The sequence below is a fragment of the Dama dama genome, chromosome 17 (assembly GCF_033118175.1).
Source record: "Dama dama isolate Ldn47 chromosome 17, ASM3311817v1, whole genome shotgun sequence".
Classification (NCBI taxonomy): domain Eukaryota; kingdom Metazoa; phylum Chordata; class Mammalia; order Artiodactyla; family Cervidae; genus Dama; species Dama dama.
This window is the reverse complement of record NC_083697.1, coordinates 26,234,789-26,249,084: the sequence shown is the minus strand read 5'-3', so window position 1 is coordinate 26,249,084 and position 14,296 is coordinate 26,234,789. Positions and strand designations below refer to the sequence as shown.

At 36.9% G+C, this 14,296-nt stretch overlaps 1 protein-coding gene across 1 annotated transcript in view; it reads left to right on the top strand.

Annotated features, from left to right (window-relative positions):
* The window catches only part of ARHGEF38 (Rho guanine nucleotide exchange factor 38), a 141,170-nt gene that overhangs the window by 88,670 nt on the left and 38,204 nt on the right, over window positions 1-14,296 (top strand). The window contains exons 4-5 of the mRNA XM_061164270.1: window positions 517-664; window positions 7,475-7,492. Of these exons, the coding sequence (XP_061020253.1) occupies window positions 517-664; window positions 7,475-7,492 (166 nt within the window). The remainder of the gene's footprint in view (window positions 1-516; window positions 665-7,474; window positions 7,493-14,296) is intronic.

Below are 14,296 nucleotides of genomic sequence, written 5' to 3'. Positions count from 1 at the left end.
AAATGCTTCCTGAGACATACACCCAACTACCAAAGGACCCGTTTATCCGAAGCACCAAGTGCCTCATGTGGTTTTTCATCCTGAATTCCTCTCAGGGTGGGCAGTTACCCTCATAGAAGCAGGTGGTGAGGGATGCCCCTTCTCTTTGTTTACACCAGGACTCTCTACACCAGCCAAGTGCATAATCTGAGAAAACCAGCTTTCTTTTGCTGCCCATCTTCATTAAGTTCATTATCCTTTATCTTATAAAAGAAAAGAGGAAAGGGATGAAAAGAGAAGAGAAGGCAGAGGGTGCAAAGAAAAAGAAAAAAAAGGGAGAAAAGAAGGTGACTCAATGTTGTCTATTGCTCCCCACCCCCCTCCAGCCCCGCTCCAGCCCCCCCCCCATAATAACATGGGCATAAAATGCAGCCCACCCAACTTTTTAACACTAATCAACATTGTTGCAAAATAAATACATGAAGTGCCAGTTTGGTCTGACTTGATGTCATCTTGCCTTTGTTTTGGATTTATCAGGAGAGGTATTCTTGCAGATTAAAGGGCAACTGGAAGATATTTATAAAATCTACTGCTATCAGCACGATGAAGCGCATGGTGTACTGGAGTCCTATGAAAAGGAAGAGGAGCTGAAGCAACATTTGAGCCTCTGTATCCAGTCCTTAAAGTAAGGCCTTTTCAAATGATGGTTTCCATGCGCTCTCAGTCGCCTAGCAGGGAACATTTTAACTGGATGTAGATGAAAGGTCTCCCATAAATCCTGTGTTTTATGAGGCTTGCTGGGAGCGCTGCTTTGTGTTCTCTCCATGAAAAGCTGACATGCCAGAAACCTGATTGACTTTTTTTTTTCCCCCTGCAAGGATGACTAAAAATAACACAGGAAAGATACAGGCTCTGTAGAGATAGAAAAAATGCAATATCAAAAAATGAAATGTAGAAGAAAAGTCCTTCTTAAGGCTGTGCTTAAGAAAGAAGTGGAAGCCTGTGTGTTAGCCTGGTCACAGGAGCACCAAATAATAGAGCTAGGGGATGTCCCAGGACCCTCTGAATGCCCCCAGCCGCTCTGAGACTGCAGGGGCCAAGGGGAGACTGGCAAAGGCAAATCAGGCCCTTTTAGAGGTAGTTTCAGGAAAATCAGTTATGCCTTCCTCTTCTCTAAATTGTTCGTGGGAAGTGTTACATAATGTACAGTGTTGTTGTTGTTTTTAATCTGGTAGAAATATTTGTTTGCTATAAAATTCTGAAAAAGGAAGTTCCCTGGTGGCCTGCTGGTTAGGATTCCAGGCTGTGGCCCAGCTTCGATGTCTGATAAGAGAACTGAGATCCTGCAAGCCACATATATGCGCCCCCCCAAAAAAAAATCTGAAAAAAATACATTAAAAAACATGAATAAGATAAAAAAATAGCCTTTACTATTCCATCTATTAATTCTTTACTAACCATGGATTAAAAACCACAGTTTGCACTTTTTCTGATTCTATTTGTATGCCTGAATATGAAGATGTATTGGGTTGATTCTTATAAATGGAATTGGTTTCTGGCTTTATCTACACTTTTCTACCAAATAAATTTAAAGCCAAATGTCTGCCCTACTCTACATCCTACCAAATGATTCTATTGTGATTTTTCACTTCTAAGGTTTATCCATTGTCAAATGGTCTTGATTAGGCTAAGAATGAACCAAGCAGAGTGCTATGGTATTTAAATCAATGCACCCCAACCCGTCTGATCCTCCACTTTCATAAACTCTCTTTTAGGAGCAGAAGGCGGTCCTGATATAGAACAACTGAATTAGAGTGAAATCAGGAAGCTAAATGAGACTGCTCTGGAGACTGCCTTTCCAGACTGGAACTGGGGCTGAAAATGGGTTTAAATTGAACCTGACGAATTTCTTAAAATTAACTTTATTGCCCTCTACTGGCCATTAAGTAACTGCAGTTCTTTAACCATTTTTCATGCTGCGGAAAAATAACAATTTTGAGTCACTAGATTGCAAGCATTTACATAGTACTTGTTATAGCAAGCATTGATCTAGTTCCTGAAAACACAAAAATAAATCAGTCTTTGACCCTGCCCACAAGCAGCTCAATATGATTAGGTAATTCTTAAAGATAATATGCAATGAGTAATTTCAGTTCACTATTTCTCCATTACTTACTGTTTATTTCAGTGTTAGCAAATCAGTTTAGGTAAGCTTTAAAGTTGAAGTTGTATCCATCTTAATAAATTCACGTATTAGAAGCAACACCTAAATTTGCAGGTACTTTTTCCAAAGAGGAAATAATAGTTTTAACCTCAGTGTGAAGGAGCACCTTTCTTATGTTAAACTAGTTGCAAGATCCAATCAATGTGTATCTTGAGTCATTTTCCTTCTTCAGTTTCCAGAAATAAAAGAGAGAGATCTTATAGCAAGTGAAAAGTAGCACCTCGAAGCCTCACTCCAATCCCAGCCCCAGGACTGGAAGTCCACATGGGGAGAGGATGTAGTTTATTTTGGCATGTGCTTCTGACAACTGACCAGAAGTGAAGCAGTCTGTTCAGAGCGGGGTGCACAATAGCTTTTGAGTCCTAAGAGGAAGAAATTAACTCTCTCAAAATAGTCGATCAGTCAGTATAGGTCAGGATCATATCCCCTGAAAAGTAAGCTAAAGCAGAGGTGATTTGGAAACTTCCTGATTACTGAAAATTACTTTCAGACCCAGCAGCTTATTTGACATTTTTTTCTGAAAGCCTCAAGTTCTTGCCCTGGTGATATCCCAAATCTTGTATATTCTGTCCCGTTCTGATTTTAGGGAATTATTTCAGGTGTTGGAAGGTGCTAAGGTTTACAAAGCACAAAATCCAAAGGAAGTAATATTGGCAGGACTATTTCTTAAGGGAAAGAAAATAAAAATAAAATAGTTTAAGTTAGATCTATTTTCTCCAAAGTTGCCTTGCCATGAAAATAAAGTTAATGATGAATTGTACTAGTCTGCCTGAAAGCTGAGAACAGGAGAATTATTAACATTACTATAATACTGACCTCAATTGAGCTTAGCTTTAAATTCAGAGAAACAGGTTTTCAAACAGGTTTATAGGCCAAAGGGAGTCTGGAACACCCCAAGGGCTTGACTTCCCTTGCCAGGTAATCAGTCAAAGCTATTACTGGGGCTCTGCCTTTTTCTTGTGGCTAAATAACAGAGCCCAAGTACATGGTTGCCAATTTCTAATGGATATTAGGTGTGGCTTCCATTTTCTACCAGGCTGTGAGGTATTGGAACAAGTGTGTTTGAAGCGGTATCCACGAAGAAGGTGGCTTCATGCCTCAGAGGTTAAAGCCATAGAGATTGCATTTTAACCAAAATTAAAATGTTTATTGAGGGCCTTATAAATATTTATTATAAGTACTAAATAATGTTGAAAAATCTTTTTTTCAAATATGTAAGCATAATTCTTGCCTCCTGGGAACATACCTTCTAGTTGGTAGATAAACAAAACCATGTGGAAAGCTTAACAATAATACAAAAGTTAATTTAAATAACATACTAGAAGCTGTCACGGTGAGGTTCAAGACTAATTTCCAAAAGGAGAGTAGAAAGATTTCCTGGTCCGGTAACCAGGAGACTTGAGCTCATAACCTTGGGCTATTCTTTGAAGCCCATTATCTTTCAAATGAACAAATAATATTTGTATCCAGAGAATAATTTTGAATCCCTTTGAAAGGTTAGGGCAGTGTTTCTTGGTGTGTGAGTCCTCCTGCATCAGACCCAAAAGCAATGTGTATTAAAGGAGCAGGTGCCTATGCTCTGCTCCAGACTAAAAAAATTAGGATTGCTGGGCATCCAGGCCATGAATCTGCACTTTAACAAGCTCCCTTGGGTAATCATGCATACACACTCAAATTAAGACCTACTTAAAAAAAAAAAAAAAAAAAGATCTACTTTAGAAGGAGAAAGCATGCCCAAGGTACCCATTTCCTGCTTTCCCTGAAGCTGTTTCCATGACTATAGATACAATCTAAGTAGTAATTTCAGGATTTGGAGACATTAGGAAAAGACTAAAACAATCCAGAAACAGAGTCCCACATCTTTGTCTATAGCCTATAAATTGGAAATCTGCAAGTTTCTAATTTATTCAACAATAAGTATTTACAGAGTCATACATATTAGTGACCTGTAAGATTACATGAAATATTGGTTTAATACAGTTTCTAAATTTATGCAAGTTATTTGCTAAGGATCTAGCTCCTTAGCCTCTTTGGAGTTATTTAAGGTTTCTGATCTGTGTGAGGAAAATGAAAAATAGAATAGTTATGAATGCAAGTGTAGCTATAATTAGAATAGGCTGTCTGTAGCCTCCTTTGTCTGTTTTTCTAGTTAAAAATACCACCAAGTCTCTGATGCCTTTCAGAAGCCCTAGAGACTAATTTGTAATAAGAATGAAGGAACTTTTCCAAGTTTTTTGGGAGGTAGCAGGAAGATGCATTTCTAGTTTCATGTCTAGTTATTACAAATTTATCTACATTTTTCTTCTTCCTAACCAAGGTCACCACCCTCAGGAGGAAAACTTCCAACTTGTAGTCATCTAGACACTTTGACTGATCAGATTACTGCTATAGCTTCTCCATACAGGGAGTAGGAAGGAAGCTAACAGCTTATGCCATGCAGCATCAAAGGAATAGATTTAAATTTGTTCACCATGTTTTACGTATCTTAATATTATTCTAATAGGGTGTTCCAAATGAAAATTAAAATCATTTTTGGAAACTCATTCATTTCCTGGTTATGTGGTATCATGTTTGAACAGACGATAATCCTTCAGAAATAGCCACATAAAAATTTTTGTGAATTTTAGTCAAATTATAATGAGCCCATGAAGGTGTAAGGTGGGGTGGTAGATATAGTGTTACTTTAGCCCCCCCAAAAAGTGTAAATGGACCCAACTTAACTTCCTCTTTCCTGAAGTGTCCTTGGCTGGGGTTAACTCCTGGAAAATTTTAGCCTAAAAAGGATATTTTTTTTTTTTAATGATAAATAAAAAGGAGTTGTTATAATAAAGTGCCACTATTCCACAACTCCAGCTAGTTTTCCCTGTTGGAAAATCTCAGGTTCCTTTTCACATAACGTTGTATTTACACTGTAGTAGTGAAAGTCGCTCAGTCGTGTCTGACTCTATGACCTCAAGGACTCTACAGTCCATGAAATTCTCCAGGCCAGAATACTGGAGTGGGTAGCCTTTCCCTTCTCCAGCGGATCTTTTCAACCCAGGGATCAAAGACAGGTCTCCCACACTATGCGGATTCTTTATCAGCTGAGCCACCAGGGAAGCCATATTTATATTAAATACAGTGTTTAATATATGTTATAATATGTAGGCTTTATTTCATTGAAATAAATGAAATAGAGAAAAAAATTTTCCATGTCTTCTCTAGGAGTTAAAAAGAACAATCTTTTCTTTCAACTTCAAAACATGTGTTTTGGTTCCAAAATGATCATATTTTCACTTGTTTGTTTTCATAGAAAACTGCATTTTTAATTTTACTCAACTTCTGTCTCAAATTTTTTCATCTATGACTCACAGAGCAAAATGAGAAAGGAAATTCCTTAATAGAAGGACACAGAAATCAGGGAAAGAATGTGAATTTAAAGGAAAGGAATGGAAAGAAATACTGGGTAGGGGGTAGTAGTGGGGTATTTTATTTCATTGAGATAGAAGAGTTCTTCAAAAGCAGTTAATAATTGTCTGAAATTGTAGCATCTGCTGATTTTTAAAAGTTTATAATCCTCTATTGGATTCCCAACTGGGAAGTTTTGGATTCAGCAAAATCTAGTTATTTCAAGATGTCTAGGAATCCTGACACTATGTCCGGAGAGTGAAGGGTAATTGCCTTACATATATGTACACCATTGTTTTACACATATATAAAGTACTAGGATTAATTTTTTAACTTATTAAGTCCATTAAAATTTATGAAATTTGGCACAGCTGTTGAATTTTTTCTCAATCACTGAATATGAAAAGACCATCTTTTACTTTACAATATTGTGTGGTTTTTAAAAAAAAAAGAAAAGAAAAGAGAAGACCATCTTCTAGGATGTGATGGTGTCATAATTTTTTAAATTATTATTTTAAAAATGTTTATTATATTATCCTAATTTTATTTATTTATTTGGTTGCATTGGAGTGGGATCTATAGTCCCAGCATGTGGGATCTAATTCCCTGAATAGGGATCAAACCTGGGCCCCTTGCGCTGGGAGCACCAAGTCTCAGCCACTGGGCCACCAGGGAAGTCCCCATAAAATGTTTTTGTGCTCAAAACAATCATTGTATTCCAAAAGACTGAAAACCAGCGGTCAAGGTGATCAGTTTTAAATACAGGCTATTACCTTATTTCTCTATATCCACATGAGGTTTTTAGAGAAATGCTTCTATCTCCTTTATTCTTGAAATTTAACTTGAAAGATTCCCATTTTCTAATTGTTTAATTAATCTGACAAGTATGTTTTGTGGTCCTACCATATGCCAGTCAGTTTTTCAGGAACTGGGGCTACAACACAGAACAAGACAAACATAAATCCTTGCCCTTGCTGGGATCTGGGAGTGGAGAGATAAACACAATAAACCAAATAAATATATTATTTTAGAAAGAAACAAAGCAGTATGGGGATATATAAACAACGTAAGGAATGAGGATAAAGAGTACAATGAGAGGCAGGTACAGTGTTTAAAATGTCAGACAGGGAAGGCTTCACTGGGAAGGGGCATTTGCACAAAGACCTGGAGGAGATAAGCAGGGAGTCACATGAGTACCTGGAGGAAGGGCAATCAGGCAAATGCAAGACCTCAAGGCCGGAGCCGGCCTGCCTTCCCTGAAAAGAGCAAGGAGGCCTGCAACTGCCACAGGTGGGGAGGAGCTGAAGACAGGGCACGAGGGAGAGAGGGGGTTGGAGAGGCAGACTGCATTGTCTTGGGAGGACTTTAGTTTTGCTTGAGCGAAATGGAAGCCGCAAAAACTAGCGATGCCCTGTGAAATTTTTTATGGAAATCATCTCATTGAATAGATGAATTGTCTATAATCTATCGGTCTACCTAAAACTTTATAGACAGAGATACTATAAAGCATTCGATCATAGTTTTCTGCATGCCAGTTACACTTTCTTTTGTAATCTTGTAATCTGTTTCTCCTATTACTATTAATATGTTTAATGGATTCTTATTTCATAATGTAAACAAATATTGACATCTAAATCCATTTTTGAAATACTAAAATTCACTAACTATAGTTTAAATCAAAACTTATTATATAAAGTGTGAAACAAATATGGTAGATGCATGCTAAAATAAAATTTTAAGGACAAGATTATATGACTAATTCTACAAAAACACTCATGAAAATGACTTACTATTTTAAATAAGATTTTTAAAAATTTTATAATGCTTGCTTATTACCTCAATAACTGGATTTATATTAATTTACTTTTTTCCTTTCTCTTGTAGGAAAATATACATGCAACAGTAAGTACTTTTGTTCAAATAATAGCAAATATAAAAGTCAGGGGAAAAGCTGATGAATATTTTTGCACAAATTAGAATTTTTAGTTTTTATAATGATGTTCATTGCTTTTAATAAGTAAGTCAAGACTTCAAAGACATTTACCCTAGACATTCTTAGTGCATTTATTTCCAATTTGTCTCAGCTGATTTTACATATTAGATTATTATTATGTTAACCGTATTAAACTTTTTAGAAGAATCTTGGGGAATAGTTTACTTAAATCACAAGTTTGCTGGTGACAGGAACTCTTTTTAAATTGCTCATTACACATTTATTAAAGAATCTTAATGTGTCCAAAAATACTTCCTCCTAAGGAAAACATTAGTCTAAAAAATTTTAGATTAATACCATAATGTTTTTTAAGGTTATATAGATTAATGTATAAAAGATTCCTTATTCATTATAGTAAAATATTGAGTTTCTTCTGACTTTGACTCTGATTTGCAGAGAAAAAAGTTATACACACACGTGTATATAGCGTGAAGATGAAACAATTGGACAAGGGACAACTCTACACATAGACATCACCAGATGGTCAACACTGAAATCAGATTGATTATATTCTTTGTAGCAGAAGATGGAGAAGACTTAACAGTAAAAACAAGACCAGGAGCTGGCTGTGGCTCAGATCATGAACTCTTTATTGCCAAATTCAGACTTAAATTGAAGAAAGTAGGGAAAACCACTAGACCATTCAGGTATTCAGTTCAGTTCAGTCACTCAGTCGTGTCCAACTCTTTGCGACCCCATGAATCGCAGTACGCCAGGCCTCCCTGTCCATCACCAACTCCCGGAGTTTACTCAAACTCATGCCCATCAAGTCAGTGATGCCCTCCAGCCATCTCATCCTCTGCCGTCCCCTTCTCCTCCTGCCCCCAATCCCTCCTAGCATCAGGGTCTTTTCCAATGAGTCAACTCTTCACATGAGGTGGCCAAAGTATTGGAGTTTCAGCTTCAGCATCAGTCCTTCCAATGAACACCCAGGACTTATCTCCTTCAGGATGGACTGGCTGGATCTCCTTGCAGTCCAAGGGACTCTCAAGAGTCTTCTCCAACACCACAGTTCAAAAGCATCAATTCTTCAGCACTCAGCTTTCCTCACAGTCCAACTCTCACATCCATACATGACCACTGGAAAAACCATAGCCTTGACTAGACAGACATTTGCTGACAAAGTAATGTCTCTGCTTTTTAATATGCTATCTAGGTTACCTAAATCAAATCTCTTATGATTATACAGTGGAATTGACAAACAGATTCAAGGGATTAGATCTGATAGACAGAGTGTCTAAAGAACTCCAGACGGAGGTTTGTGACATTGTACAGAAGGCAGTAGTGATCACGACCATCCCCAAGAAAAAGAAATGCAAAAAGGCAAAATGGTTGTCTGAGGAGGCCTTACAAATAGCTGAGAAAAGACAAGAAGTGAAAGGCAAAGGAGAAAAGTAAAGATATGCCCATCTGAATGCAGAGTTCCAGAGAATATCAAGGAGAGATAAGAAAGCCTTCCTCAATGATCAATGCAAAGAAATAAAGGAAAACAATAGAATGGGAAAGACTAGAGCTCTCTTCAAGAAAATTGGAGATACCAAGGGAACATTCATGCAAAGATGGGCACAATAAAGGATGGTATGGACCTAACAGAAGCAGAATATATTAAGAAGAGGTGGCAAGAATATACAGAAGAACTACACAAAAAAAGATCTTAATGACCCATATAATCATAATGGATCACTCACCTAGAGCCAGACAGCCTGGAGTGCAAAGTCAAGTGGGCCTTAGGAAATGTCACTGTGAACAAAGGTAGTGGAGGTGATGGAATTCCAGCTCAGCTATTTCAAATTCTAAAAGATGATGCTGTGAAAGTGCTGCACTCAATATGCCAGCAAATTTGGAAAACTCAGCAGTGGCCACAGGACTGGAAAAGGTCAGTTTTCATTCCAATCCCTAAGAAAGGCAATGCCAAAGAATGCTCAAACTACGGCACAATTGCACTCATCTCACACGCTAGCAAAGTAATACTCAACATTCTCCAAGTGAGACTTCAACAATATGTGAACCAAGAACTTCCAGATGTTCAAGCTGAATTTAGAAAAGGCAGAGGAACCAGAGATCAAATTGCCAACATCCATTGGATCATTGAAAAAGCAAGAGAGTTCCAGAAAAAATCTACTTCTGCTTTATTGACTATGCCAAACCCTTTGACTGTGTGGATCACAACAAACTGTGGAAAATTCTTAAAGAGATGGAAATACCAGACCACCTGACCTGCCTTCTGAGAAATCTGTATGCAAGTCAAGAAGCTGGAGATAGAACAACAGACTGGTTCCAAATCGGGAAAGGAGTATGTCAAGGCTGTATATTGTCACCCTGCTTATTTAACTTACATGCACAGTATGTAATGCAAAATGCCAGGCTGGATAAAGCACAAGCTGGAATCAAGATTACCAGGAGAAACATCAATAACCTCAGACATGCAGATGACACCACTCTTATGGCAGAAAGTGAAGAGGAACTGATGAGCCTCTTGATGAAAGTAAAAGAGGAGAGTGAAAAAGCTGGCTTAAAGCTCAACATTCAGAAAACTAAGATCATGGCATCCAGTCCCATCACTTCATGGAAAATAAGTGGGGATACAATGGAAATAGTGATAGTCTTTATTTTCTTGGGCTCCAAAATCACTGGAGACAGTGACTACAGTCATGAAATTAAAAGACACAGTTTTCTTGGAAAAAAAGGTATCACAAATCTAGACAGCATATAAAAAGCTGAGACATTACTTTGCCAACAAAGGTCCATCTAGTCAAAGCTATGGTTTTTTTCAGTAGTCATATATGGATGTGAGAGTTGGACCATAAAGAAAGCTGAGCGCTGAAGAATTGGTGCTTTTCAAACTGTGGTGTTGGAGAAGACTCTTGAGAGTCCCTTGGACTTCAAGGAGATCCAACCAGTCAATCCTAAAGGAGATAGTCCTGAATATTCATTGGAAGGACTGAGGCTGAAGCTTCAGCTCCAATACTTTGGCCACCTGATGTGAAGAACTACTCATTGGGAATGACCCTGATGCTGGGAAAGGTTGAAGGCAGAGGAGAAGGGGTCATATAGGATAAGATGGTTGGATGACATCATCAACTCAAAGGACATGAGTTCGAGCAAGCTCTGGGAGTTTGTGATGGACAGGAAGTCCTGGCGTGCTCCTTCCATGGGGTCGCAAAAAGTCAGACATGACTGAGCAACTGAACTGAACTGAGGGCAATATGGAAATTATAAAAGCCACACACACATACACCAACTTTGAAAGGTATCCATTTTCATAGAAGGAAAGCATATCTAGCCTAATACTGAAAGGATGATATTGACTTAAATATGAACTCAAATTTACCAGGACTTAACAAAGCACATCTGCCTTAGCATGGTCAGGAACGATCTGAAGTCCTGAGTTCCTAGTCTGTTTGTGTGTTTGCTTTGTGTGTGTGTAGGTGTGTCTGTAAGTGTCCTAAACTGCTGCAAATTTCCATCAAGAGAACAGATCGACAAGAGGAAAGTGAGCAATTCTTTTATTTTAATTTTCCTTTAGCCATGGACTTTATTATTTGAATATTTCTAACTATTATTCTATATACAAATTTCAATTTCTTACAAAACTATATATTCCATATTGTTAGATCACATCACTCTCCATTTTATGCCACACTTCCATCAAGAAGTGTTTCCCCAAATCACCATGTACCTGATTGTGTGTTCTTGTTGATCAGTTGCTAAGTTTTATCCAACTCTTTGAGATGCTATGGATCGTAGCCTGCCAGGCTCCTCTGTCCATGAAATTTCCCAGGCAAGAAAACTGCAGTGGGTTGTCATTTCCTTCTCCAGAGCAATTCTTTTAATACGTTAGCGTGCACAGGCTCCTACATACAGAATACTTAAGACAAATAGTACCTTGTATTGAATGCTGCTTGAAAATTGCACTAGCTTTTGCCACAGTCCTGCTGTGTGGCACTAGCCGACTACTTGTGCCCTTCTATCCTCTTCTATACATTAAGAACTGGAAAAGAGAAGAAGAATCACAGCGTGTAACTGGACAAACATCAAAGCCACATTTGCCTTGAGTTATTTTCCTTCCTGATTCTCTCATTCAGATCAGGCAGCCCACATGCTACTACATAAAAGGGTAAAAGGCAATGTCAAATGCTATGGAATTGTTGAGCTCCTCGTTAGCTAAGGCCAAAATGTTGCAGCTAGAGTGGCGTTTATGGGATGTGGGTTTTTTAATGACTTTTTTTTTAAAAAAAGATCTCTTACTTACTGAAACTAAAAACAGTCTTTTTTTTTTTTTTTTTTTTGCAATCTACATTTTAAAAAATATTGAAAGGCAAAGATATTATAACTTCTGAAATGTTTACTTTGAATTATAATCTTATGCAAACATCAAAGACAGTATTAAAGTGACAAGAATCATAGATTGTTCCACCAGAGTCTCCCTCAAAGTATCTGATCCAAGTCCCATGTTCTAAAGCAAGAAAAATATCCCTATTATAAATGTACCTCCAGAAATAACCTTCGTTATCTTAATTATTTAAACTCTTCTATATGCTTAGAAGTAGTCTGACCAGCTATTTCTACCTTTGCATTGCAGGATTTTAATCAATCTCAAAAGTTTTATAAGTTATTTTGTTTGTTAAGGCTTTTATTTTTTAAATTATTGAAGAAACACTGCAAAACATAGAAAATCAAAATGAAGACACTAAGAACTATTGTTAGTCACATTCCAAAGTGAACTACTTTAACGTGACATAAGTCCCTCACTTCCCTGCCATTTTTTTCCTCTATACAGACACATGTTGACTTAAATTGGACAGCTATATATTTCCTGTATGTCAACCTGCTACCTCTTCATCAGTACATCATGGACATCTCTCTATGTCAGTAAATATAAATCCATATTGCTTTATGACTACAAAATATTCTATTTGATGTATGTACCATAATTTAGTTTACCAAACTCTTACAGATATTTGAATTGTGTCTGTCTTGCAGATTGCCTTTGTGTGTTCTTTCTTACATAAAATTTTGAACAACAGTTTATTTTCTTTCAATGAATTTCTAAAATTGAAATTTCTAGATCAAAGGGCTTTTGACACTTATTGCCAGATAATTTAAGAGAAGTTGAACTAATTTATAGTCCTACTACTATATATGAGTTGCCCATTTATCTACTACTTGCTAGCACTAGATAAAATATTTGGATCCTTACAACTTATGGCAATATCATAGGCCAAAAATAGCATTGTAATGTTTTAATTACCATTAAAAATGATCTTGAGCATTTTTATGTGTCTAACCATTTGTATTTCACCACTAATGAATTATCATTTTTATTGATTATTCACTTTTTTTGAGGTGTTTGTCTTTTTCTGAAATATTGATAATGGCTCTTTAGTGAGGGTATTATTCATTTTTCTATCTTATGTACTATAAATAATTTTCCTTCTTATTACTTGACTTTTAACATAGTATATAGTTGCTTCTGTTTATGCTTTTATCTGTACAATTTTACAGAGCTAAATTTTAAAATACATTGATCATGTTTTTTCTACTGTAGCTTTTGGATTTTGTACCTCACTTAGAAACGTCAAGTTTGTTTTTAAACTGTAATCCCATGTTTTCACCAAAGGTCTTATATAGTTTCATTTTTAACATTTAAATTTTTGATCTGGAAATTATTTTGCTATAAAGAATTAATTTTTACTCTTCTATATGGTTAGCTAATTATCACAATACCCAATATCAAGTAGTTCCTTTTTTCTACTGAGCAGCAATGTCACATTTACCATGCACTTAATTCCCATACATTCCTGTATTTATTTCTTGATTTTCTATTTTGTGCTTGATTTTCATATGTCCATAGCAAATTGCTTTCATTTTTGTAGTTTTATATTTTGATATCAGGTATAACTAATCTCTGGGCTTCCCTGGTAGTACAGTGGTAAATAATCCACCTGCCAATGTAGGAAATGTGGGTTTGATCCCTGGGTCAAGAAGATCTCCTGGAGAAGGATATAGCAATTGATTCCAGTTTTCTTGCCTGGAGAAACCCACAGACAGAAGAGCCTGGTGGGCTACAATCTATGGGACCTCTAAGAGTTGGACATGACTTAGCAACTAAACACACACACACACATACAACTAATCTCAGCTTAGTATTCTTCCTTTTCAAAATTTTCTTGAATATTCTTGTATGTTTCCCTCTTTAAAAACATTCTCTTTTGTTAAAATTATATCTACTCATGGCTTAAAAGGGCTTCCCTGGTGGCTAAGATGGTAAGGAATCTGCCTACAATCCAGGAGACCTAGTTCGATCCCTGGGTCAGGAAGGTCCCCTGGAGAAGGGAATGGCAACCCACTCCAGTATTCTTGCCTAAATTCCATTGACAGAGGAGCCTGGTGGGCTACAGTCCATGGTGTAGCAAAGAGCCAGACATGAATGAGTGACTAACACATGCATGGTTTGAAAAGCCCAAAGAAAAATAGTAGTCTACTGTATAGCACAGGGAACTATATTTAATCCCCTTGGATAAACCATAATGGGGAAAAAATATAAAAAGAATGTATATATGTATATAATTGAGTCACTTTGCTATACAGCAGAAATTAACACAATGCTGTAAATTATACTTCAATTAAAAAGTTAGTTAACTAAAAAAAGGAAAGCAAAAGAGTAATCCCTTCCACCTTCCCCTAAATGTTCCTCACCAGAACACAAGTAT